At 60.0% G+C, this 26,274-nt stretch overlaps 2 protein-coding genes across 8 annotated transcripts in view; one reads left to right on the top strand and one right to left on the bottom strand.

Annotated features, from left to right (window-relative positions):
- Positions 1-9,163, top strand: part of RBFOX3 (RNA binding fox-1 homolog 3) — a 93,085-nt gene extending 83,922 nt beyond the window's left edge. For 2 of the 5 annotated variants that reach the window (XM_074389028.1, XM_074389027.1), the window contains exons 7-12: positions 745-798; positions 942-1,074; positions 1,659-1,698; positions 2,722-2,783; positions 4,063-4,141; positions 5,927-7,678. In XM_074389028.1, the coding sequence (XP_074245129.1) occupies positions 745-798; positions 942-1,074; positions 1,659-1,698; positions 2,722-2,783; positions 4,063-4,141; positions 5,927-5,971 (413 nt within the window). In that variant the 3' untranslated portion in view covers positions 5,972-7,678. Of the gene's footprint in view, positions 1-744; positions 799-941; positions 1,075-1,517; positions 1,699-2,721; positions 2,784-4,062; positions 4,142-5,926 lie in introns of all 5 variants that reach the window. The other 3 variants (XM_074389025.1, XM_074389024.1, XM_074389026.1) reach the window with 2 other exon arrangements.
- A 1,011-nt stretch (positions 9,164-10,174) lies between these two features.
- ENGASE (endo-beta-N-acetylglucosaminidase) lies at positions 10,175-23,377 on the bottom strand. 3 transcript variants are annotated; one of them, XM_039476781.2, is made up of 14 exons: positions 23,053-23,377; positions 20,698-20,765; positions 20,011-20,212; positions 18,283-18,431; positions 17,561-17,718; positions 16,951-17,099; positions 16,415-16,580; positions 15,389-15,492; positions 14,954-15,062; positions 14,633-14,823; positions 13,920-14,068; positions 13,286-13,394; positions 12,917-13,031; positions 10,175-12,719 (listed from the first exon to the last, which is right to left on the bottom strand). In XM_039476781.2, exons 1-14 carry the CDS (start codon positions 23,172-23,174, stop codon positions 12,321-12,323), a joined length of 2,190 nt encoding a protein of 729 aa, XP_039332715.1. In that variant the 5' UTR covers positions 23,175-23,377; the 3' UTR covers positions 10,175-12,320. The 3 variants fall into 3 exon arrangements, with proteins under 3 accessions (XP_039332715.1, XP_039332717.1, XP_074245124.1); XM_039476783.2 differs by having other exon boundaries at positions 13,286-13,391; XM_074389023.1 differs by lacking the exon at positions 23,053-23,377 and having other exon boundaries at positions 12,372-13,031; positions 20,011-20,208; positions 20,698-23,046.
- Positions 23,378-26,274: the final 2,897 nt, after the last annotated feature.

Raw genomic sequence — 26,274 nt, 5'->3', positions numbered from 1 at the left:
GCCACTCCCCGGCTGGTGACGGGAGGTTGCTGTGCCTCGCCAGGCCTCTGTTTCTTCATCTGCAAAATGGGGAGGGTGTGATGGCTCATTGGGCGGTGAGGACCCAGTGGGTTTCAGACAGTCCATGTGGTTCACACAGAGCATTGAGGAAAAGCAGCCATTCTCTTATCCTCAGTGCAAACGCCCTTTCCTCCTCCACCTGCTTCCCACGCCACCCTCCCAGACAGCTGCTCAGGGGAAAGATGAGGATGGGAGGAAAGGGAGAGCCGGACCCAGCACTGGCGGGAGGGGAGTGGGGAGAGGCTGTGGGCAGAGGCCAAGGCCTTTCCTGCAGCGTCTGGCCACCGGAGCTCGGAGGGTGGGGCGGTGCTGAGTCTGACTCCAGAAACCCTCATTCCAGCTTTGGACGCGGGCAGGTAGATGACAAGTTCCACTTCCCGTCCCCAGTTCTCTTCTGGGAGGTGGGTACCCCAGGCTTCTGGGGATGATGCCAAGGGCTGAGGCTAGCTCAGGGGCAGGCTGGGGAGGACCACAATTTGGAAAGAATCCTAACAGAGCCTCAGGCGGAAGGAACCAGCAGGCCCTGGTGTTTTGAACCCAGCACTTGTTGGGTCTGGGTGGGAAGAGGGCCTGGCACAGGGGGTGTTCCCAAGGGCTCCACTGGTGTCGCTGGGGTGCCCAGGCATAGGTTTTGGTGGGAAAAGGGTCGGAAGGCAGTGACTAGTCTCTGTGCTTCTGTTTTAGGCTGGAAGCTAAATCCAGTGGTCGGCGCAGTCTATGGGCCTGAATTCTATGCAGGTAAAGGCTGGGGCGGGGCCGGAACGGGATGACACCAGCCAATTGGCCCCGTGGGGCTCCAGGGGCTCCAGGGCCCCGACGGGCGGGGCCAGGGGGCCCCCCGCCGTGCCTCTCACACGTGTCTCGGGCCCCCTTTCCTGCAGTGACGGGTTTCCCCTACCCCACCACCGGCACAGCCGTTGCCTACCGGGGCGCACATCTTCGGGGCCGGGGCCGGGCTGTGTATAATACGTTTCGGGCTGCGCCGCCCCCGCCCCCCATCCCGACTTACGGAGCGTGAGTACCTGGGCCAGCTGGAGAGGCGTGGAGGGCGGGGAGGAGGGAGCTGGGGCGGCCCTGCACAGTGCGAGGGGCTGGGCAGCCTTTCCAGACCTGGGGAGGAGGGGTCATGGGAGCCCCCAGAACGCAGCCCTGCAACTGCCTCCATTACCGTCACCCCCAGGCCCATCACGGCAGGCATTGCCAAGGTCCCTGGCATTTACGGGGACTTTCAGAGCCCCAGAACCTTGTCCGGATGCTTTAATGGGGGTGTTGTCCACCCTTGAGTTGAGCGAGGGGCTTCTCTGAGCCCTCTCAGTCCCATTCCCTGGGGTCTGGTGCCCTCCACCACCGAAAGGGAGGGCACAGCTGCCTGGGGTCGGGTGGGCCATGGGCCCCGGGGTTTGTGGGAGAAAGGAGCTGATCAGCAAGGGTGTTACTCTATTGTTATACCAAAACAGGGCACTGGAGCAAACGCTTGTTAAAATGCCAGTCCCATGGGCGGGGCTGGCACCGTGCCCCCTCCCTCCTCAGCAGACACCGGAGCCGGCCTACCCCACCTCTCCAGCGTTCCCACCACTTTCTTGTCCGTTTGCTTCCAGGGTCGTGTATCAGGATGGATTTTATGGTGCTGAGATTTATGTAAGTGCAGCCCCGAGGGGAGGGGTGGGTGGGGTCAGGCCTTCTGTTTGTCTCAGTGAGAAGTCAGCATCTCCCCGCTCCTCCCATCTCACCCCACCCTTGAAGCCGCGAGGGCGTGGGCGCCATGTCTGCCCAGAGCATGGCGTTCCTGGGAACCCCAGCACAGCGCAGTCTGGTGGCCTGTGTCCATCAATGGAGCAGTTAATGGGTCTCCCAGCAGCCCTGTAAGCTGAAGGCATCTTCCCATTGGCAAGGGTTCATATGATGGGGGTAGTGGAACTCTGCCACGTCCCTGTGGTCAGGGAGTGAGCCCCCTAAAGGACCCATGTCCAGGACGGGCTTTGAGAGGGGCCGGGAGGCAGGGCCCCTGCGTGCCTGTGCTGTGGTCTTAGCCACCTTGATGGAAGTCTGTTAGCCTCTCTCCTCCTTCATGGGGCAGCACCTGCTGCTGCTTCTGGCTCAGATTCACCAACGGTCCCACCCCTTGTACCCAGTCACCCTTCAGTCCTGGGCAGTTACCTGCTCATCTGAGGCCGGGACAGAGCTCACATCCTGTTCTTCCCTTTGCCCTTGACCCTTCCTGGCGTCCAGGACGCCATCCAGGGCACTGTGGGTTCTCCCAGCCCCTCAGCATCCAAGTCAGGCCTCACTGGCCTGGTGGCAGGTCTGTGGGCCCCTCTTCTGTGCCAAGGCCTAGCACGCAGCCAGATGGGTTATCGGTGCCTGCTAGTGTGTTGGAGTGCACAGATGGGTGTGTGAATGAATGAGTGAATGAATGGAAGGCAGACCTGCCTCGCCCCGCACTGCACCACCTGGCCACCTGCAGTCCTCAGATCGGCGTTAGGGAGCAAGGGGCCCAGGCCAAGCACCACCTGCCCGCTCCCTGGCCGAGGCTGGGAGGCTGGAAGGTCTGCATCCCTCCCAGGCCCTACCCGCATAGGGTCTGACTCTGGCCCCACTCACCCCTTCCCTGGGGAGCCTCACTAAGCCCCTCTGCTGTCTCTCCTCCCACTTACCCTGCAGGGAGGCTATGCAGCCTACAGATATGCTCAGCCCGCTGCAGCGGCAGCAGCCTACAGCGACAGGTAAGGCCAGGGGCCAGAGCGGGGTGGGCAAAAGATGGACAAGGATCCCTTGTGGGGCTGGGCCCAGACAGGCAGGAGGTGTAACCCACCTTTCTGGGGCCGGTGGGGGCAGGGTCAGGACGGGAGCAGGGCTGAGTGTGGCCCTCGAGCCAGTGAGCTCCTGACTTCAGTCACTTCCTGCTTGTCCCATGGGGAGGCTGTGGAAACTCCAGGTAGCAGACAGCATCTCTGAATTCCTAGCCCCCGCCCCCACGCCCACCATGGCTGTCTCGGGGGCAGATGCTTGAGTGCTTCCTCCCTGGGCAGCTTAGCCTAGTGCCTTTCCCCTTGGGCTTCTGGCCTGTTGGCTGCTGCGCTCCACCGCTCTGGCCTGGGGACTGCTTGCAACCCCTCCCTCCCAGCAGTCACTGGCTCCATCTCCGTGTCAAGTCTGTGTGTGTACAGGGCGCCATGGCCCAGCCCTGTCCTCTAAGGAGCTGAGTTCCCTGCACAGACGAACTGGCGAAAGGAAAGTTGTGTGGGACCAGTGTCATGTTCTTGAGGGCAGCATCCTTGGTCCCTCCCACTGGCCATCCCTCTCTTCTCTCTTTTTTTTTTTTTTTTTTTTTTTGAGATGGAGTTTCGCTCTTGTTACCCAGGCTGGAGTGCAATGGCGTGATCTCGGCTCACCGCAACCTCCGCCTCCTGGGTTCAGGCAGTTCTGCCTCAGCCTCCTGAGTAGCTGGGATTACAGGCACGTGCCGCCATGCCCAGCTAATTTTTTGTATTTTTAGTAGAGACGGGGTTTCACCATGTTGACCAGGATGGTCTCGATCCACCCGCCTCGTGGATCGAGGTGGACCTTGTGATCCACCCGCCTCAGCCTCCCAAAGTGCTGGGATTACAGGCTTGAGCCACCGCGCCCAGCCTCCCTCTCTTCTCTTGAAACCCTCCCCAGCATTCACCCCGTTCTTTTTGGGGGTGGAAGTTTGCTTGCGCTGCAGGCAAGCTCTGTGAGGACGCTTCTCCCCCACACCCCTTCCACGCAGCACTGAGTAAAGCACACTTCCCCACCCCCCCGCCGTCAGGGTCAGCACTCAGTGGGCATATTGAGAGTATAGCCTATTGTGTTCCAGAAGCTTCCTTCTCAACAAGAAAGAAGGGTAGGCCTTGCAGGAGGGAGGGTGCCTTGCAGATGGGGCCTGGCTGGAGGGTTCCCGTGCAGTGTCTGGAAGGAGGTGGCAGGCCATTGCTGCCGGTCACCGTGCCGCTCCCACACCCTCTCCATGCTCTTCCCCAGTTACGGCAGAGTCTACGCAGCTGCTGACCCGTACCATCACACCATCGGGCCCGCGGCGACCTACAGCATTGGAACCATGGTAAGGAGCCCGGGCCCACCAGCCCTGAGTGCCAGTCCTAACAGCGGGGTGCAGCCCTGCAGCTGGGGTGGGTGGCGAGGCCCTGGGGCGAGAGGCCGAGCCTTGGTCCCGGAGATTTTGGAAGGAGCACGGCCTGGATGTGAGTCAGGAAGAGGGGAGGGCCGGCCCCTCGTGCCCACTCTGGGTTGCAGGGAAGCGGGCTGAACGGCTGGCCCACCAGACCTGGTCCTCTGGGAAGCACCCCAGTGTGCCTGATCCAGTTCCCTGACCCTCTCATGATAATAAAGTCCTGTTAAGTCCCCTCCACTCCCACCACCCAGGAAAACCGAAATTAAACCAGGGCCACTCTCCTTTCCCGCAGAGGCTCCCGAGGCCCCCCCAGGGGCTGTTTCTGCCCACGCCGCACCCCCACGGCCCGCCCGCACCACTGCAGCCCCTCTCCCCCAGGAAGGGAGCACAGGCCACTGGCTGCTTCTCACCAGGCCCTGGCTCCTGGCTTCCTGGGGCTTCCTGGCGTCCTGAGGAAACTGCCTGCTCTTCCCCAGCCTCCTCCCTCGGGCTGTGGGTGGAGAGGGCGGGGCGGGAGGTGTGCGGCGTGGCGTGTCTGTATGTGTGTGTGTGTGGCCAGCTGTCGACACGTGCAGCGCAGCGCACTCTGCACCCAGAGCTGCTTCCAGCGGACACCTGCCTCCTGTGCCCACCGGCCCCAGCCCCGGGCTGTGAGGTTTTAGCTAGCTTGGCATCCAGCATCAAAGATGAAAACATCTTGGGGTAGTAAGGAGGGAGGGGCTCCAGAGGCAGGATGGACTTGCCCATCTTCCTTGGTTTTGACGACTCCCTCCAATTTTTGTTTTGTCTTTTTCCATTTTTATCGAGCCTCAGACACCCCCAGCAGCCTGTGGTGGCTGCAGACAGTCACGGGAGCGGGTCTGACGGGGCGCGGCACAGCCCCACCTGGATGGAGGCGCGACCCCCCGGCGCCCAGGCCCTCCGTGCAGCTGCAAGCTAAAGGCTTTCATTAATGCACAGAGGGTTCCCTCTTGTGTCTTCGCTTTTTATTTTTAAGATTTTCTATTTTTTTCCCCAATTTTTCTTCCCAACACACTTGCCGTGTTCTTCCCTTTTCTGGCAAAACTGGGTGGTTGGAGGGTGGGAGGCTCCTTCGGAGCCCTCCGTGACTGGGGGCAGCCCAGGACGTGGGAGGCTGGAACACCCAACACCAGTTCTCCCCAGCAGGACAGGGCTGGGCCCTAGGTGGGCCCGGGAGGACCCAGGGACCCCCAGAGAGCAAGGCTCTGGCACTGTGCCTGGAAGGCTTGCCTCTCCCAGCATAACCAGCTTCAGTGGCCCCAGGCTCTTGAGCCAAGGCCCAGGAACCTGCCAGGAGTTCCCTCAAGCCTCCGAAGATGCCCTGTGCTGCCCTGCTGGGGTTCGAGGAGGTGGGACTCGAGCTGGGACCTCCCTCTGCATAAGGACAGTGAGAAGCCAGGCCTGAGCCCAGAGACGTGAGCCAGACACAACTCAAAGCTCATGACCCAGAAGTGCTGCTGGCCATGACCCCAGAACAGCCCTTCCCACTGGCCCCAAACCACCCCGACAGAGGCAGGCCCGAGCCCTCCTGCCGACCTGACAACCCAGCTCCTTTCTCCCCAAAGACTTCAGGGGGAACGAACCCAAGACTTAGCTATTTCTCTTTTTGGTTTTCCTTGGTTTTTTTTCTTTTTGCTTTTTCCCCTCTTTCAAAAGGCGGTACTGATTGGCTGTTTTTCATCTTTGATGTTGCAGGCTAGCCTCTGCCGAGGAGGGTACAGCCGCTTCACCCCCTACTAGCAAGAGACCCAGCCCCTAACAGCATTCACACTGACTGCCTCTCACAAACCACACCCAACAGCCCAAAACCAGGCACAGCCACCAGGAAGACAGTGCACCCCTCCCGGCCAGCGACACGCACGGCTGGCCCTCTGCGACTCTAAAATCCATAGTTTTCCTCTCCAGCCAGCTGGTCTCCCCACCCCACCTGTGCTGGTGTGTGTGTCTTTGACCCTGGTTTTTCCTGTATGTCTGAAACCGTGATTTCCTATTTTGCGTTTGTTGATGTTGCACTGCCCCAGCCATGCAGGTACGGTATGCACACCGTGGGGTCCAGGCTGGGCCAGGAGACCAGGCAGCCCCCGAGCCAGGAGTAGCAGTAGCACCCTGTGAGGGCAAGAGCCACGTGTCCTGGACTGCCAGGCTGCATAGAGTGGCAGAAACGCCCGGCAGGGCCTCCCCCAGAGCCACCCAGCCAGTCCCATGCCACGGCCCTAGTGTACAGTGCCCTGACGCAGGGAGGGAGGGGCTCCAGGCGCCCGGTGTGGGTCCCCGGCTGAGGGTGCTCCCGCCGGCCTCCACCCAGCCAACCACAGGACTAGCCATCACCCCTCCTTGCCCCATTCGGCTGAAACTAATATTTTTGATTAAATTTTATTGAAGATAATCCTTGCCGACGTAGTCACAAGCATGTCCCGTGGTGTGCAAACTGCTGTGGTCACGCCAGTCCCAGAGACTCCTCAGCACTGCTGCTGCGAGAAACGGCAATGTGGAAAGGCGTGTCCCGGCCCCTCATCAGGGCGCCCCTTAGCACCACAGGGTGGAAGCCAGGCCAGACTTGCTCGGGGTGGGGGCAGGAGTGGGTTGTCCTAGAGGCACAGCCTACTCTCCCTGTCCCCAGTCCCTGAAATGTCTTTATTGGGGTACATTCCAGAAGGAAGGGTCCTCAACAGGAGAGCCGATGAGGGGCAGATGTGCCCTTGCTCAGGCCCTCCCTGCGTTAGGGGGAATGTAGGCAGGGAGGGCCGTGTGGCCCACGGGCCGCCCCCTCCCCAGCCCTAGAACTGGCCAGCCTGGCGCATGGCGCTCCTGGGGAGACGCTGGCTGCGACCTCAGTTGAGCACAGCCCCGGGCAGCCGCTGGTGTGCCTGGGAAAAGCCAGCCAAGATGGGCACGGTCGTCCTTCCCTGGGGCTGGCCTGGGGCACACGGATCTGAACCTCCATGCCAGAGAAAAGTAGCCTCAGGCTCCGAGTGTGCCACAGCCGGCTCCTGGGACAGGAAGGCCAGCTGGAGGGGTGGGTTCCCCGCCAGCCAGGGCTGAGGTCCTGCCGCCAACCGGACCCTTGCTGTGGGGAGCCCGGCTCCCCGCCTCCCGTGGCCAGACCCTCACCCTCCGCCGTCCCACCCAGGCTGCCTCTGGCCTGCACTGGCCCAGCCTCTCCCCTCGCCCTGTCTCGCCCACCTCCGTCTCCTCCCGTCCCGGGCTGCCTGCGCCCCATCCTGGCATCCACTCACACTCGGCCCTGGAAGATGAGGGTCCTGGAAGCTGGGGGGCAGTTGTGAGGGCGCCAGGACTTTAGGCCAGGGACCCCATGCCATGCGGCCTGTCGCCCTCACACCTGCCGCACCTGCCCCTGAGAAGCTGCAAGTCCTGCCTTTCTGTTTCTGTTGTAGTGAAACCTTCCACCGTTTCCTTCTCGGACCATGAAGGGCAAAAACAAACAAACAAACAAAAAACAAAAAAAAAAATCACAAAACAAACAAAAAAAAAAAAAACAAAAAAAGATGTTAAGATCCAAGCAACAAAAAAAAACCAACCAAACCAAGAGGCATCCAACCGAGTCCACGTCCCGCGTCCCGGCCACACGCCCGCAGCGAGGGAGCACGCCAGCAGGGGTGCTGAGGAGCCCCGGGACAGGACGGCCCGCCTCGTCGCTCGTCCCCGCCCTGGCTGGCAGCGCAGTGGGGACGCCCCCCTCCATCTCAGGCAGTGGGGAAGTTGGAGGGGAAGGGGCCTCCCTTGCAGGGCCTGTGGGGGGCTCTGTTTGCCATCCAGTCTTCCTTTCCCAGGCCCCTACTCCCAAGGCAGCATGGGGCTCAGCAGCGCGGAGCAGGCGCCGGCCTGAGCAGGGAGGCGCTGGAACGAGACTTACCTTTGTGGCCAGTGGGGCCGGGGCGGGGCCGGCGGGGCTGGGGGTGCGGGCGGCTTTCATCCCTGGGGCTCACTGGGCCCCGTCACCCTTGTGTCGCGTCCTCTGTGTCCCACCTCCCTCGTGCTCGGCAGTCCCGCCCATGCCCCCAGTCTGGCGAGGAAGTCGTCCAACAGCCCAGGGCCGACTCCAACAGAAAGGGCTGACCTGGCTCCAGGACTCAGGGGCACCCCAGGGAAGAACGAAAGCACCCCGGCCAGCCAGGAGCCACTCCTCACACCGCCGAGCGTGGCCAGGCCGGCCCTGAGGCCAAGGACATGTCACTCGCTTTCTGGAGGAGGCCCGGGGTCTGTGCACACCAAGGCCGACCTCGTGCGGCCTGCTGGGACCTGGCCCTCCCTGCCGTGGCCCTTCGAGCCCAGTCCCACCAGGGGCACCCAGGGATGGGCCAGCGCCCGGCTGCACCGCAAGGTCAAGGTTAGGAGTCACGGTGGCCGTGAGCCTGGACGGACACAGCCAGAGCAGAGGCCCACGGGAAGGGCAGAGGGTGGGGGAGCCTGAGCCCACCCCTCCCTGCTCCCAGGGCAGGTGTCCAGGTGGCAGGAGCAGCACCAAGGACAGCCAAGCTCTCGGGCAGGCAGAGCAGGAGCAGAGCAGGTGGCAGGGAGGAGCCCCTCGAGGTAGGGAGCACTGAAAAAGGCGAACAGCAAAAAATCCAGGCTCCCGACGCGGCTCCTCTGTCTCGTGAAACGTCAAAAATTTAAAAATACACCTCACTTTCTATTCAGCATCAGCTACTGAAGCTCTCGAAATGGAATTCTCCTTTTCTATTCCCGTTGTACATAGCCCCCACCCTGCCTCCGGCTTTGTCCTCTGTACAGAGCCCCCATCCCTCTGCTGTTCCAGACCCTTCTGCAGCAGCTCACTCCCCGGCCCAGATCCCCAGGACTGCAGCCGAGCCCCGGGCTTCCTTTCTTACCATTCTGTATGCTTCCAAGGTGTGACCATTCAAATTAACAGTATTATTAAGATTATTAATAAAGATTTCTTTCTTCAAACCAGGACAACTCTGTATGCTCTGGCAGCTCCCGGGCCCGGTGGGTGGAGGGCATAGGGGCCCAGGGTGCAGGATCAGGGCCAGAATCAGGGCCAGGATGGGACGAAGCCCGGCCTTGGTCTGTAGCCAGGTGGCAGCGGCATCAGAAGGCCCTTCTAGGCAAGAGACTTTCCAGTCCCAGTCCTTCAGTCCATGTGGATCCTCTGTATCCCACCCCAGGACGGGCTGGGTGGTGGCAGCTCATGGCGGCTTTGTGTTACCTGGCCTCCCTCAGTCCCTTCTTTCCTGGTCACAGCACACGCCGGGCACAGCATGACCTCACAGAGCAGAATGCACCCCAGGAGGCTGGGTGTGGTGGCTCACGCCTGTAATCCCAGCACTTTGGGAGGCCGAGGCAGGCGGATCACCTGAGGCCAGTTCAGGAACAGCCTGGCCAACATGGTGAAACCCTGTCTCTACTAAAAAAAAAAATTAGCCAGGTGTGGTGGTGCATGCCTGTAATCCCAGCTACTCGGGAGGCTGAGGCAGGAGAATCGCTTGAACCCGGGAGGCAGAGACTGCAGTGAGGTAAGAGCGAGCCACTGCACTCCTGCCTGGGCAACAGAGTAAGACTCTGTCCCTCCCCCTCCCAAAGAAAAAGGAACCCCAGGAGGCAGAAGGGTTAGACCTGGTGGCCACACAGCTGTGCTTGGTCGATCCAATGCCAGAGAGAGCACGGACCTGGAGGGTGGAGGGTCACGGTACAAAGGCGCACGTGGCTGGTGCCCCAGCTGGTTCTGCACCCCGGTCTCACCCGAGCTGGGGCCCATGAGGAGCCGTGTTGCTTCAAGCTAAACCCACAGGAGCCAGAGCACAGCTGCAAAGGATCGGCTGAAGACGGGACGGGAAGGTGAGTGGCAAAACCTGAACCCGGAGCTCAGAAGCCTAGGGCTGGGCGGGGGCTGGGGCTGGACAGGGAGCCAGCGTCCGAGGCTGGGCTGACGCTGCCCTCGCCTATCACACCAGGACGCCAGTGTTTTTCACAGTGTCAGATCGTTTATTTCAGGGCATTTACAGCCGGCAGAGGGACGCAGGCTTACACGCCGCATGTTAATTTTCCTGCACACCAGCCCTGCACGGCAGGCGGGGTGGGGCTGGGGAGCCAGGGCGGCGTGTTTCTGCCACACGCCACGCTCTGCTAAGCCCCCTTACTCCTAATTGCTTGCTTACCAGACTGTGAGAAAATAATTGCCATTATAAATTTTCCCTCCTCTGCATAAAATATTCAGAGAAACCAGCACTTAAAAGACTTCATGAAGGAAGGGCAGCAGGCATGCTGCACCCCCACCGCCGCAGAGGACATGGAGAGGCCAGGAGCCCCTCCCCAGATCCCCCTGGTTCCAAATAGGGGAGAGAGGTTCAAAGGGTTCGCAGGAACCGTCACAGCTGAAAAAGGAGTGGAGTCAGCTCATGTTCACCTGCCCTCCACCCAGGACAGCGCCCGGCGGTTCCAGGCCACAGGGGGTCAGCAGAGGGACCCTCCTGCCCCACATCCTTGGCAAACGCTTCTCCTGGAACCACATGTGAGACATGGAAGAATGTTCCAAATTAGAAGCCCAGACCTTTAATCCCAGGGCCTTCTGCTTGGCACGAGTACCCAGGCAGGCAGGGAAGATGGAGAAAGAGGCAGATTTCAGCCCCTGGAAGGAGCCTCAGCTCAGAGCGGCTGCTGGGCACCAGCCTTGCCCTCCTCCTCCACACGCGGGAGCGGGTGTGACTGGGCTGCCACCTGGTGGCCTCTGCCCTCACTGCAGGGCGAAATGACGGGGATGCCAGCCCTTAGGTGTGGGCTCTGGCTGGGGTCACGGTATTCCAGCTCTCAGCACTGCCCAACATCAAGTGGACCCCCACCGCCAGCCCTATGTGGCCTGGGGGTGAGACCCCCCCGCCAAAAGCGAGGGACTTCAGGCCACTGACTCCATGGAAGGACCACAACAGACCCCACCCAGACCAGCCACCGGATGACCCAAGGCCATGGGGCCTAGAGAGACACCAGGAAGCCTCCTGGCCAGAGGGGAGGAGCCAGCTAGAGAAGAGCCAGAAGGACAGAAGAAGGCCTGCGGTGACGACCCGGCCTGCGGTGACGACCCGGCCTGCGGTGACGACCCGGCCTGCGGTGACGACCCGGCCTGCGGTGCGTGCTGCCTCCTGCTCAAGGGTAAGCCTGGAGGTCTCCCTGGTGTTTGAGGGAGGTGGTGAAAGAACAGAATAGTTGCAAAAGACCCCACGGCTCCTGCAGCTCCTGCATGCGGGAGGATGCTGGGCTGGCGTGGGGAGCGGATGCTGCTGCCGGCCTGGCCTGACCTGCGACCTGAGCCTAAAGGCAGCTTGTCCAGAGCCCACGGCCTCTCGCTCAGCAGAGGCAGGGCCGCAGTGCAGACTGCCTCGGGGCCACTTCCCTGCACCCCCACAGCTGGGAAGGGACACAGCAGGGCCAGGGGCTGGTGAGAACGCTGCAGAAATGACCTCACCCTCAGCAGCACAGTGAATTGCCAGCGCCAGGGCACACACAGCCACGGGGCTGGCCCGCAATGCCCACTCCTCAGGGGAAAGGGGCCTTTCCCACCAGGAGGCGGGGTCTCCAGGGCGTCCTCTCCTGACACCTACAGGCAGCCCCACCCTGGGAGCCCCCCGTAGCTCGTCCCCATCTTCAGGAACGTCTTGGGGCCTGCCCCAAAGCCTGCCTGCCACGATCTAAGCACCTTTCTCATAGTTTCATCTGCGGGAAAAAAAAAAAAATCATTCTCGGCATCAGCATCTTGCAGCCTATTAGGAAATACCCTTTAGGGAATTTTCTGTCCTAAACATCCTCCCCGTTTTCCTGTTCACGTGGGAACCATGTACTGTGGGGCGGGGCTAAGCAGAAACAGAGGGCCCGCCACTCACCTCAGTGACCAACGCTGCAATCCCACCGCTTGGTGTCCTGTCACCAACGCCCCCCACCCCCCCCCGTCCCTGACAAAAAGCCACAGCACTCAGCCCGGGGGTCTTCCGCCCCAGCCCCGGGACCTGGGTCTCACCGCCACTGCCGGCATGGCACTTCGCAGGCCCAGCGCAGGCCGGGACCAGATGGCCGGGAAGAGGCCTCAGCCCGAGGCCAGACCACCAGGCCTTACTTCCGCTCACGCGGGGGCCGAATAGAGCAGAGCCGCCCGGCCCCACTCGGCCTGAGGCACCCGGAACCCTTCCTTGGGGACAGGCTCCACCAGAAACGTAATGCGACGATCCTGGCCGGGCCCGGCGGCATCCACCAGCAGGTCCGCTATCCGGTACTGGGTGGCAAAAGCCAACCCCAGGAACGTGGGTCCCTCTGGCCTCGGCGGCTCCCCACCCGGGGAGCCATCGCCCGTCCCTCCGCAGCAGTGGATCCGGAAGCAGCGGACTTGCGGCAGGAGGAAGGCCCAGTGCAGGGTGCAGCTGAGCTGGAGCAGACCGGGGGGTCCCTGCCGCCAGCGGACGTGAGAGACGGTGACGGCCTGCACCTGGGGCAGTGGGGCCAGCAGGCTGGCAGCGTCCACCACCTGGCAGGAGAAAAGGCTTGGCATGGCTGGAAGCCAGGGAGCTGGGAGAGGGTGCCCCCACCCACACACTTGCCCTCCCTGACTCCCCCGCCCCAGTTCCGCCCTGAACCCGAGAAGGGAGCAGCCTGGGCAGCCTCCAGCCCCGCTCCTGCTGGACAAGCGGCCAGTCCAGCCCGAGCCCCTCTGGGAAGTGTCACCTGGATCTCTCCAAGGCGACAGGTGAAGCTCTCCTCCTCCCGGCTACCCGGCGGCCGTGTGAAGCAAACGAAGAGGTCCAGCAAGAGGCACCCACGCAGGCTCACCTCGTAGCAGCTGCAGGGGCCAAAGGGCTGATCACAGGCCGGGCTCAGCCCAGCACTCCAGGGTGAGCCGGTCCAGAGGCCCCCAAGCCACAGCAGAAGGGAGATCCGTCCCGGGGCAGTGGGGACCCCGGGCCGACAGCAGGGCTCCCAGCAGCTGTCCCGGGCTTGTCTCAGAGCTGCCCAAAACCCAGGGGCCGGCCCAGGGCCCCTCCATCCCTCCAGCACTGGGATTTCCAGCAGAGATTCGAGTGAAGCAGGACTTACTGCTGGACCCAGCCCCCGCTCAGCTGCCGGCCGCAGCGGCCCACCCATCTGGCCAGCTTGGTGGGAGGTACCCGGAGGGGTCGGAGGCTGTGTCTTGAGCTTGTTTCTGCTGGAGGAGGAGACACGGGACTTGAAAAAGGAGAATTTCAAAGGAAAAGGTGCTGGGAAGGACCACCAAGAGAGCCCCTGGAGGCCAGAGAAGACCCCCCCATGATGCCAGATGCTCGCAGGTTCTGAGAAGTGACCAGGCAGAGCCCCAGAGAAGCTCAGCAAACGACACGCGTGTCCGGGTCAGCCACTCTCACCCGTCCTGGCTTCCTCCAGCCTGCTGTCTCCCCACCCCAACTCCTCGCCCCTCTCCACACTGCGGCCAGCAGCAAGCCTGTGTGCAGCTCAGGTCTCTAGGAGGAGCCATCGTCTACCCTGCGCAGATGCCTCAGCCGCCCAGCAAGGCCACAGGGCAGAGGTTGCAGCTGAGAAGTGAATCCTCCCTGTCCAGGCCTTGACCACAGCTGCCCTGACTCCAGCAAAGGCAAGGTTTACCCTCCACTGTCCACACTCCATGAGCCTTCCCACACCTCTGTCCCCTGAGCTCTCCCCGGGCAGAGGCAGGCCTGGGTCCCCATTGCCTCACCATTCAACACTGAGATGCCACTGATGTGACAGCTGCCAGCATCCCCCGTGGTCAGCTCCAAAGCCACCGTGACGTCCGTAGGCCCTTCAAGCTTGTATACCATGGACAGAAAAATTTTGGGGGGCACGGGGACCTGCAGGGAAAATAACCTGGGGAGAAAGGTCCTGCGCTGAGTGCCCCAGAGAAATCACTGAGAAACAGAAGACAGCTCCGGATCGCGCCCGCCAGCCCCTCCCTTGGCAAGCAGGGCGCCGGAGCGGCAAACACTCTCACGGAGTGGTCCTGTCTGTGGCCAGGGACAAGCCCTCCCCAAGGCCAGATTCTTTTGTGGGCCGAGACCTCTCAGTTCTGAAATACTGTATGATTCCCTCGTGTGGGGCATCTAAAGGCTCCAAACTCACAGATGCAGAGTGGAGGGTGGCTTTGAGGGGCCGGGGGAGGACGGAGAGCTAATGAGCAACGGGGACAGTCCAGTCCTCCAAGATGACACAGCTCTAGGGATCTGTCGCACAGCAACACACGCAGAGCCCACACTTCAACATGGTGAACATGGTACATCTCATGTGAATGCACTTCTGACCACAACTTTAAAAACCAGTCTGGGTCTGTCCTGTCCTCGTTCTGGCTTCCACTGCCCCATCCGCCCAGTTCCGCAGCCACCATGTGTGACAGGAGAAGCTGGTGGGCCCGCACGTCCCCCATCACTCACCCACCTCACAGCCACATTTCCAGCCTCCGACGGGATCACACCCTGGATGAGCAGGGAGCTGCCCCCATGCCAGGCGTCTTCCAGGCAGCAGTGCGTCCTCACCCAGCCCTGGCCATCCCCTCCCAGCCTGTGCTCTCCAAACAAAGGCTGCATCTCCTGGGCGCTCAGGTGGTACCAGGGCCCCACCGTCTCCTCCTGAAGAAAAGGGCAGAGCGGGGGCACTCAGCAGAGGCCAGCAGAGCAGATGTGCCCGGAGCAGCCCAGGCTCCTCCCACCTGTCCCAGCTGAGGCCAGAAGACAGACACCATGGAAGGCGTACACCCACCTGGCCGTAGCAGACCCTCCGTGCACCCATGCCCAGGCAGAAGGATGTGACGAAAGGCAAGGAGCAGATGCTATGTGTGGGCAGATAACGCTCCAGCCGGCCCCAGAACCTGCCGGAGACATGGGGGCAACAGGCCGGTCCTGAGGAACGGAGGGAGCCTCCCAGTGTCCCTCGAACTTGCTGGTGGAAACTCGGGGCTCTCCTGCAGCCTCCCCAGCTACGGAGATGTTGGACACACGTCTGCAGGAAGCGGTCGCTGGGTTTGGTCCCTACCCGGAAGCAGCCGGGGTGGCTGGTTTCTTCTCCCTTCATCCTCTTTTAACCCTCCCCCCCGCAGGAAGGGTCACTGAAGAGCACGAACATGTCTTATCAGAGAAGCCAGGGACCCTTCCCACCCATCAGCCTGCACTAAGCACCCAGGATGGTTGGACTCACTTGTCCTGGTTCTGGAAGAAATGCTCCTTCTCCAGACACTCGTACACCCAGCCAGGAGCGAACAGGGCCACAGAGAAGCCATGCTTCCGGATCAGCTCCAGCGACTGAGGAGACAGACGTCAGGGAGACACTGGGCATGTCAGAACCGCGGAGCTCAGACAGGCTCCTGGACGCCGGTGATGGGGGCAGGGGCTTTCAGGGCAGCTGGGAAATTCCCTCCCTCCTAACTGCATGTGGGGGCTGCGGGACATCACCCCCGTCATTCCACAAGCTGGCCAGAAGAAGGGGTGGCAGAGGCGGCCAGGCGGTCGGCGCTGCTGCATGGGCAGGAGGAGCTGGCTGGCTGTGGCCACGGGCCCCTCGCCCTCTGGCCACATTCGATCATCAGAATCCCAGGCAGCAAAGAGGCTCTCCTGTTATTGGATTAATTTACTCATCTGAAGCTAAATTAATGACTGACAACATCGCTGGGGCTCTGGGAAGGGGCAGGACTGACGGGCCAGAGGCAGGCAGAGCCCTGCACATCTCACACCAGGGGCACCAGCCCGGCCCCGCTCCTTCCTCCATGCTGGCGTGACCTGCCTTGCCGGAAAATGCTCCCTCGTCATGACACCTGCTGCTCCCCAAACCCTGGGCACTTCCCCCATCCTCACCCCTGAGCCTCGTGAGAGGTGCAGCAGGCCCCTCCGAGACCACCCAGGCTTCGCCGGAGGGGAGGTCAAGGAATGCAGCGGGGACAGGGAGCTTGGTTCCATGAAGACCAGATGGCAGGGCACAGAGCGCCTCTGTCCAGTAACACCCATGGAAAAACACTAGCCACCCGTAGAAATGGCCGGGAAGGGGTTTCAGTGGGGACACAGCTTGGCCAGACGGGACACCCTGTTTCTCAATGCCACAGGGTCTCCGCTCCGGAAAGAACAGCTGCTGTACCTCCTTTGAGATGCGGAGGGGAATGAAAGGTCCGTGAGGAAATGAGGTCCCAGGGGAGGCACTGGGCCATGGCCTTGGGCGAAGAGGACCACCCACCTTGTCTGTATCAAATCGGCCTCCGACCACGTTCCCCCGAGCAAACACATCCACGCCCACGTACACGTCGGCCCGGCGCTCCCCCGCCTGCCCCAGCATCCGCTCCAGGTGCTCCTCCTGCCAGTTATAGTTGGTGAAGAAGCCGTCACAGGAATCAAAGAAGACCCTGAGGAACAGGAACCTGCTGTGAGGCCCAGAGGGACGGGGCCACCACGCCACCCCACACAGTCTCAGCCTACCCCCTCCTGGAGCCCAGAGGCACCTGCAATTCACAGGCTGGGAGCTGCCTCCAGGACCTATGACACAGCCTGGTCCCCAAGGGCAGGGAGCAGCCCCAGACGGTGACCTGAAACCCTCAGCACCCATGGCGTCTGCTGAGGCTCAGAATGTTCAGAGAACTCTTTGCCTTCTCTGCGTTTTTACCCAACGCAGTCATATATGCGCTGCCTCCATGAGGGAGACTGCGCCCACCCCTCATGGCACGTGGCACCCGCCGCTCGAGCCATCGCCCCTCGCAGCCCCGTCTGCAGGCTCGCCTGTTGTGCTGGTTGAGTTCATTCTGCCATTTGAGCTGCCCGCTCTGCACCACACTGTCGTACCACAGCACCAGGCCCCCCGGGACCTGCCGGTGCAGCTGCGTGGTCAGGTAGCGCAGGAAAGGAGGCATGTTCCCCACGGCCGCCAACTGAAAGAGAGGAAGGAGGTGAGAGCGTCGGTGAGCCCCAGTCCGTCTATCTGGAGAAGTATCTGGCGCCGGACAGACGGGGACGCAGAGCAGACGGATCCACAGGAGAAGCTGCAGTCCGGAAAGGCCCTCCCCGCCACGGCCTCGAACGTGGAGTCCAGCCAAAGAGACGACTGTCCTTTCATATTGCGGCCGGAGGAACACGAACGCAGAAGTCAGGAAAAGAGAGTGCACGGAAAGGGAGGGAGCCCAGGGAAGGAAGCCACGCACCCAGCCCCAGCTGCCAGAGGAGGAGCGGGAAAGGCGAGCCAGCCCGGGAGGTCTCACTAGGAGTAACTAAGATCTCAGAGTCGGCGCTGCCGCCACCTGGTGTGGGGTGAGGTAAGGCCAAGGAAGGCCAGAGGAGGAGGTGGGCAGCAAAACAGCAAGGGGCGGGGGGTGGGCGAGGGCCCGGCGCTCACACTCAGAGGGTTCTCGATGTTGATCAGCCAGCCATCGAAACGAAAAAACTGAGCGATCTGGACCAGCTGGTTGGCCACTGCCTGGTATGAGCGCTGGTCCCCAGCCAGAAAGGCTTCACAGAGCCTTGCCCCTTCATTCCACTCGGTGATGAACGTCCCTGTGAGGACAGCAGAGAAGCAAGGTCAGCCGCGGGAATCGCTTTCCCTCCACTCGTTTTCAAAGCGAGGTTCCCGAACTGGCAGCCTCAGTATCACCTGCCCACTTGGTAGACGTTCAAACCCCCATATAGCTAGTGAATCAGACACTCTGCCAACGGGGACCAGCAGTCGCGGTGACAGAAGCCCATACACAGTGGGGATTGAGGCTACAGCCTGAGCAGCACTGTTCTGACCCCAGGAATCGGCAGACCGTGGCCCTGGGGCCCATGCCTGCTACCACCTGAGTGTGTAAATGGCAATTTTATTGCACACGGCCCCGCCTATCTGTTTAACTGCTGTCACTCCAGTAATCACCACAGTGACCCAGTGGTCTGAAATGGTGAAAATACTATCTGGTCCTTTCCAGAAAAAACCTGCAGGTGCCTGTCCTGCCTGACGGAGGCGGCCCTCAGCGAGGGGCTCTGTGCACTGAGAAGCAGGCAAAGCCCGAGCCTCCTAATCACGGGGTCCCCCGGCCGGTGAGCTGAGTCTGGCCGAGACGGAGGTGAGTGTCTGGCTCTTACCCAGCACACAGACGCCCTGCCTGTGGGCAGCGTTGGTCCAGCCCACTGGGGGGATGGTGACTGCGTGGTGGCTGAAGTACACAAAAACGTCGATGTGCTGCCAGTGGTAGAAGGCATAGGGAGTCTGTGCTGCCGAGCCCTGAATGAACCTGGGGAAAGAAACAGCATGGGGCCGGCCGCGGCGGCTCAGGCCCGTATTCCCAGCACCTTGGGAGGCCAAGGCGGGAGGATCACTTGAGCCCAGGGGTTTAAGACCAGCCTGGGCAACATGGCAAAACCACCTCTCCCCCTAGAAGTGAAAAAACTTGCCAGGTGTGGTGGCGCGCACCTGTAGTCCCAGCTACTTGGGAGGCTGAACTGGGAGAACCACTTGAGCCCAGGAGGTCAAGGCTGCAGTGAGCCCAGGTTGCAGCACTGCACTCCAGCCTGGGTGACCGAGTAACACCCTGTCTCAAAAAAAAAAAAAGAAAAAAAGATAGAGTCGGGTCCCAGGAAACAGAATAAGGACACAGAGACCACAGGGGGTCCCCAAAGGTTTCTCCTTAGTTCCATTCAGTCAAGACTCCCGGAAGCCCGCCGTGTCCAGGCACGGTGCAGCCAGGGAGAGAGGCAGGAGCCAGCTGCCATTCCTGCAGCTGCAGGCAAAGCGCTCTGACCGGGGCATTAGGCATTTGCCATCGAATCTGATGGACGGAGCATCGCCACTCGCTATGAGCAGATGAACAAAGGAGAGAAGGGAAGGGAAGCAGGAAGGCTCGTGTCAAAGTCCGGTCTCTGCTTTCTCCTTCTTTCCAGAGGGGCAGGCAGGCCCTCAGGACACGGTCTCCTGGAATTCAAAGGTTGGGGCTGACAGCAGGGTGAGCTGTGCCCACGGTTTCATCACCTGCCTCTGTCTCTACCTTGATGGCTGGCTCTGACTCAAGCCTTCCTGTCAATCACAGGGTCCAAGATTGTTTTGTGGACATGTAAAAGCACCACATGGACTCCTTGGTAACTTTGGATGGGACATCTGCAGCTGGGGCGGGTGGGGCGTGTGACGTCTCTGTGCGTCAAAGCCAGAGCCCAGCGACCCAGAACAGGATCGGAGCTTAAGCAGAGACGAACACCAAACTGAGTGAGGATTCGAGGTGGGGGCCGGCAGCTGAAGGGGACCCCCTGCCTCCTGTGCCCCCCTCCAGTCTACCAGACTGCAAGTCAAGGAGCTTCAAGGAGTCAAAAGGGACGTAAGACATTGCCTAAGCCAGTCTTCCTCTTTTTTTTGAGACAGAGTCTCACTCTGTCGCCCAGGCTGGAGTGCAGTGGGGCTCAATCTCAGCTCACTGCAATCTCTGCCTCGTGGTTCAAGCCATTCTTCTGCATTAGCCTCCTGGGTAGCTGGATTACAGGTACCCACCACCATGCCTGGCTAATTTTTATATTTTTAGTAGAGGCAGGGTTTCACCATGTTGGCCAGGCTGGTCTCAAACTCCTGAACTCAGGTGATCCACCTGCCTTGATCTCCCAAAGTGCTGGGATTACAGGCGTGAGCCACCACCCCCCGCCCGATCTTCCCTTTTTACAGATGAACACTGAGGGCTGCCCTCCTCTCAGTTAGTGCGGTCCCTCCAATGCCCATCTCCTGACTCCCCGCCCAGTGCTCTTTCTACACATGGCACTCTCTCCCACCCCTCCAGCCCCCACCCCAGCAAAGGAAAACAGTCAGTCTGAGGCCAGGTCATCCTGTCATACCTGTCATCCAGGTACCCGCCCATCATGTCATGACACAACAAAGTCCGGGGCCTCTGGCTGCTCAGAGGGGGCTGGCGACATGCCAGGGGCTCCAGGGCCACGTTAAAGCCATCCTCCATGTGGGGCGTCCATGCCAAGAGCTCCTCCAGCGAAGACAAGTAAAAGCTGATAGGTTTAGTGGTGTCCTTGTCATAATATCTAACTGGTCCGAGGACAGAAACATCGAGGAATGAATGGAAATTATTATTATTATTTTTTTTTTTTTTTGAGACGGAGTTTCGCTCTTGTTACCCAGGCTGGAGTGCAATGGCGCGATCTCGGCTCACCGCAACCTCCGCCTCCTGGGTTCAGGCAATTCTCCTGCCTCAGCCTCCTGAGTAGCTGGGACTACAGGCACGCGCCACCATGCCCAGCTAATTTTTTGTATTTTTAGTAGAGACGGGGTTTCACCATGTTGACCAGGATGGTCTCGATCTCTTGACCTCGTGATCCACCCGCCTCGGCCTCCCAAAGTGCTGGGATTACAGGCTTGAGCCACCGCGCCCAGCTGAATGGAAATTATTATAGGATTAATGGAAACGGGCTTTGATAATAACAGAGAAGGAACATGAGAGGGGGTGGGGGCTGACCTGCCCCGAAGCCCCAGGCTGAAGTTGGAGTCAGTATTCAGAGCCTCCGTCTCCTCACCTGGCAGGGGGTCCGAGGAAAAACTGACCACTTCTCGAAAAACTGTCTCTTCTTCAACATCTTTGATTCTAAGCAAAGAAGGAGTTGTACATTTATAAATTTTTTTAAAAAACAAATTTAGAAGCAAATGGATGAGTTTCACCTAAACATGGAGGGAGAGAGATTATCTGGCTTACATTTTTTAATATTAACTATAGAAACATTGTATAAAGCAATGAAGTAGCTGTGACAGTCCTGAGGTGGCCTGTATTAGCAACCAGAGCTTTGCTTCTGCATAGACTCATGGCAACGATTACTCCCAAGAATAAACCTTGCCCTAGGCCAGACGCAGTGGCTCACGCCTGTAATCCCAACACTGTGGGAGGCCAAGGCGGGTGGATCACCTGAGGTCAGGAGTTCAAGACCAGCCTGGCCAACAAGGCAAAACCTTGTCTCTACCAAAAACACAAAAATTAGTCAGGCATGATGGCACACGCCTGTAATCACAGCACCTTGGGAGGCTGAGGCAGGAGAATCGCCTGAACCCGGGAGGCGAAGGTTGCAGTGAGCCGAGATTGTGCCGCTGCACTCCAGCCTGGGTGACAGAGCGAGACTGTGTTTCAAAAATAATGAATAGAATAAACCTTACCCTCTAAAGCAGCCACCCAAATATCACACTCCAAAGACCAGACATACACTTCACAGGGTCCCCAGGATTTGCTATGGCCAAAGGGCAATATCCAAATACCCAAAGTAGAGAAAGTTTCAGGTCGTAAGACAGCAGGGGCCAGGCTTTCTGCATAGGCCATGCTTCCCTCAGCGCCTTCCAGGCTGCTCATGCATGGATGTTACAGGGAGAAAGGGTTCCTTTAGCACATTAACATGGAAAGCCCCTGAATACATCTCAAACCACTTCTTGTTAAAAATTTATTTTTTTATTTTTATTTTTTATTTTTTGTTTGTTTGCTTGTTTTGAGAGAGTCTCACTCTGTTGCCAGGCACCAGGCTGGAGTGCAGTGGCGCGATCTTGGCTCACTGCAACCTCCATTTCCCAGGTTCAAGTGAGTCTCCTGCCTCAGCCTCCGGAGTAGTTGGGATTACAGGTGTCTGCCACCATGCCTAATTTTGTCTTTTTAGTAGAGACATGGGTTTCATCATGTTGGCCAGGCTGCTCACAAAATCCGGAACTCAAGTGATCCACCCACCTTGGCCTCCCAAGAGCTGGGATTACAGGCATGAGCTACCACGCCTGGCCTAAAAAATTTTAATTATTTTAAGATCAGAAAAACACTGCAGTGACGATCGTCCAAGGCCACTTCTTTGTTCGCTGAGCTGTCATCTGTCTGCACGCCGCTGCCATTCAGAGGCCTGTGGCCAAGAGTCCTCGGTAGCTTCTGCCACCACCAAACACTGACCCGGGGCCTCCAGAATGGCACTGAGAGACCCTGAGGACTGCAGGGGTGGGGGCAGATTCAAGCAGAGATGCCACAGAAGGTGTTCCTCTCCACCTTCCTTTGCCCAAGCCCCCTCCCTTGTTGATGTCCTTATTATCCTTCAGCCGCCCCCTCCTGGGCCTGCTCAGAGCAATCCTCACCCACACGAGGTCACCTTTGTCACCTGTCATTCCTCCACTAGGAGGGAAACCGCCGTCTCCACATTCCTCCTGTCCAGAAATACCTTTCCCGCCAGCCCCCATCCCGCCATCACGAGGCTGAAACGCCAGCAGTCTCATTGCTTTGGGTCTAACAAAGCTCCGGCTGCAGTTTCCAGAAGCCAAGTCTGTGCTCCTAACTTCCCCTCTCCCCACCCTGCCCCCGCAACCTACTGGGGGGGGGGGTTTACTGGGCGGGCAGATGTCCCAGAAAGGAAGGAAGCCTGGCCCAGAGGGGCACGTTCGTCCCTTCCCGTCTCCGTGCCTTGGCCCATTCTGTTCCCCCCAGCTGGATACCCTACCCCCATTCTCCACCTGCTGAAGGCTTCCTTCTCCCCCAAAGACTCAGTTCTAATGTCACCCTGCAGAAGGCCACCCCGTCCACCTGCTGGCATCCACTGAGCCACGAGCACCGCCGCCGGGATCTTCCGCACAGACCGGCGGCGTGGGAGGCAGGGAGGGTCTGGCCGGGGCGCCGGGATTCCCGCCGGGCCCTACGGCCACTCGGGTTTGCATTTCTGGGGGGTCAGGCACGGGGGCCGGAGGCGGTTGCCCGGCAGTGGCGCAGGGACGGCGGGAAGATCTGGGGCGCGGGGGCGCTGCCACCGCCGACACGTGCTGTGCTCGGAGCGGACCCCGGCGCCGGCCCCCAGCCCCTCGGCGCGCGCGTGCGGGGGAACCTGGGACCCGCAGATCGGGGGGTCACCCGGGCCCCGCAGTCCTACCTCCTCCCCGGCCGCCGCCGCCGCCGCCGCGGCCCCGGCTCCAGCCGCTCCGGCTCCTGCTCCCGCCGCCGCCGCCGCCGCCGCGCAGCCGATCCGGTCACCGCCGCCGCCGCGGCCTCCATGACACCGTCCGCGCGGGTGGCGCGTCGCCCGGCCCGAGAGCCAATCGCAGGCCCAGGCCAGCCCCCGCGCCGCGCTCGGCCAACGGGAAGTGCGCAGCGCTCACGCCGTGCCGGGAAGGGACTGCGGGCCAACGCGCCCCGCGGCGGGGACTGTAGCGGAGTCAGCCCGGGGGCGGGGCCGAGGGCGGGGAGGGGCGGGGCCGGGGCGGGGAGGGGCGGGGCCGAGGGCGGGGGGGCGGGGCGTAGTGTGGCGGGGCCGCGCGGGGCGAGGTCGAAGGTGGGCGGGGCTGTGCGGGACGTGGTCTGAGAGAGTTCGAGCCCAGAGTTCGTCGTCGTTGTTGTTGACCATCTTTGGGTATGAGTCCAGGGTTCTAGAAGGTTCTAGAAGACTTCGGAAGGCCCCAATCTGCGCGTTCTCTCTCGAGCCTCACCAGCCTCATTTTTCGAACAAATTAAGGTTTGTCCCAGAGAGATGAAGCAATCTCCCAAAGGGCACAAAGTCACCAAATGGTGGAAATGAGACTAGCTCATCCAGCAGCTAATCCCTATTAAAAGATCATTTTCAGGCCGGGCGCAGTGGCTCTCGCCTGTGATCTGCGCACAATGGGAGCCGGGCGTGGTGGTCGGCATTTGTAATCCCAGCTACTTGGGAGGCCGGGACAGGAGAATCACTTGAACCTGGGCGGTGGAGGTTGCAGTGAGCCGAAATCGCGCCACTGCACTACAGCCTGAGCCACAGAGACTCCGTCCTCCCTCCCAAAAAAATGAAAAATCAGAAAAAGGTAAAATCCTGATTCTCTTTACAATATAAATATCAACACGTGTGAAAGATTTTATTCTACTCGTTAATCAACCAAGGAACCAGACCAGTGTTATTATTTAATATATACCCGGTCCAAAGGGGACTCCCAAGAGAGGCTCCTGTTGGAGGTGGAGCCCGGAAATGGATGTGGGAGCAGGCAGAAGGGGTCTTTCCACGGGCTACGTGTAGAGGTGGGGACAGGGGAGGTTGTGGCACCCCTACTACACAAGACAATCTGCATGTCTCTCAGATCCTCACAACCTACAAACAGCTGTTTTTAAAAAACACTATGAGGCCGGGCGCCGTGGCTCATCCCTGTAATCCCAGCACTTTGGGAGGCCGAGCTGGGCAGATCACCTGAAGTCAGGAGTTTGAGACCAGCCTGGCCAACATGGTGAAACCTTGTCTCTACTAAAAATAGAAAAATTAGCCAGGTGTGATGGTGCAAGCCTGTAATCTCAGCTACTCGGGAGGCAGAGGCCAGAGAATCACTGGAACCTGGGAGGCAGAAGCTGTAGTGAGCCGAGACTGTACCACTTCACTCCAGCCTGGGCGACAGAGGGAGACTCCGTCTCAAAAAGAAAAAAAGACAATGAAAGTTAGTATCTGACCACGTGGGAGCTGGTGACCCACGTAGGATGCATAGTTTTCCAGTGAAACACAGATTTCTTTCCACAGCCCCAAACCCGTGTTCAACAGTAGTACTTGCTCTGCCCCTAAGTGTGCAGGGCCTGGAGTGGCGCCTCTGCAAGGGTGGCACCGCCCGGCATCTTAGGCACAGAAGGAGTTCACAGGAAACAGTAAAACAGAAGCCTGGAAGCTAGAATCCAAGTCTGGGCCCCACAGGACAGGCCAAGGCTCTCCTCCCTCCGGGACCCCACGCCCTTCTGCAACGAGGAGCTTCCAGTGCCAGGCTGCAGCTGCTGCCCAAGCCAAGCTGATTGGGCCTTTCTCATTGTTGCAGACTTTGAACTTTATGAGGCTCCAAGCTTCCATAAACGCCAAGGGTGGGAACTATGACTAAGGTTATTGAATATGGGCCATGGCGCAGGCCAGCCAGTTAGGCAGGAAGGACAGGCCAGGGGACACACCGACCCATGGGAACGACAGAGATGGCAGAGGCCTCCTCTCTGGGGCTTCAGCCCTTGCAGTGGGCGAGGGCAGTGAATAAGCAGGCTCACTCCTGCCGTGTTCAGGAGAGCATCGGACGTAGTCAGTCTGGATTTGGTGTGTGTCTGCCCAGGTATTCCCGAGCCCTCACCTGTAGCTTAGCAATAAATATTGATAAACTTTCATCCTGCCCAGGTTAGAACACAGTTCCAAGGGATGCTTTGAACAGCCCTTGGGTAATGCTTAGTCTCTGGGAAAAAAAATATGCCCAAACCTCCCTTCTCATCTCTCCTTTCCAAAGAGTAGGCATCTGGTCTAGAAGAACAAGAAGGTGAAAGTTGCCCACAGGCCCCTGAGGAGAGAGAGGACTCAGATCTTGTGGCCTCTTGTTAGTCCCTGTGGTTCCCGGTCTCTCTGGGGGTCAGGCCAAGCCTGGAGGGGCCGGGTCTGCCTTGAGCTCACATTGGCTCATGCTGGGGCTCTGGATCCATTTGAGGCCTGAGTGGGCCCTCAAAAACCCTAACCTTCTAGGGTTTCCGGGTAAAATACAGAGCAACCAGTTAAATCTGAACTCCAAATAAATGACACCCGGGACACAGGACAAGCATATACTAAAAAGTGATTGCATATTTATCTAAAATTCAAACTGAACTAGGACGCTGCCTGTGCATTTGCTCAGTCTGGCATTCCTACCTGTGAATCTGCACTACAGCCTCGGGAGAGCCCCCCGTCCTGTCACAGGGGCCCCTCTGACACCTCGCTGCAGGCTCTCGGCTGTCCTGGCCTCTGCTCACACCAGTACAGGAAGCCTAATTGATTCGGGACAGCTGAGCCTGGGGCCCCCCCGCCTGACTGTGCTGTTCCGTCAGCTTCCTATTGCAGGTGCCCCCGCCCCCCGAAGTGCCCCTCAGCCATGCCCAGAGCAGGCATCTAGACTCACACCTGCACGTTCTGCCTTCGTCTACCTCCTCCCTCATGGCCCCCGGGGGAGCCAGAAATGAGAACCAGGTGAGTGGACACCACCTGCCCCCCACCTCCGGACTTGGTTGCTGAGATACTGAAGAGTGTGGCAGGAACTGCTGCCTGTCCCCAGTATTCCTTCCTCACCTGCGCTTGAGGAACGGAAGCCCCACACTTTCGCTGACTGCATGGTAGCCCAGATAAAGACAGCATTCCCCAGCGGCAGCA

The sequence above is a fragment of the Saimiri boliviensis genome, chromosome 17 (assembly GCF_048565385.1).
Source record: "Saimiri boliviensis isolate mSaiBol1 chromosome 17, mSaiBol1.pri, whole genome shotgun sequence".
Classification (NCBI taxonomy): domain Eukaryota; kingdom Metazoa; phylum Chordata; class Mammalia; order Primates; family Cebidae; genus Saimiri; species Saimiri boliviensis.
The sequence above is the reverse complement of the archived record's forward strand: the minus strand, read 5'-3'. Positions and strand labels throughout refer to the sequence as shown.

Bases quoted from the DNA above. Each gene is read 5' to 3' on its own strand.
- ENGASE (XM_039476781.2), bottom strand. From the start codon at position 23,174: ATGGAGGCCGCGGCGGCGGCGGTGACCGGATCGGCTGCGCGGCGGCGG. The intron at 14,824-14,953 runs GTGGGTGTACGC...CCTTTTCTTCAG, and splicing joins GGAGGGTCTGCTACGGCCAG to GAGGAGACGGTGGGGCCCTG. The intron at 12,720-12,916 runs GTGACACTTCCC...TTCTCCTGCCAG, and splicing joins GTCGCCTTGGAGAGATCCAG to GTGGTGGACGCTGCCAGCCT.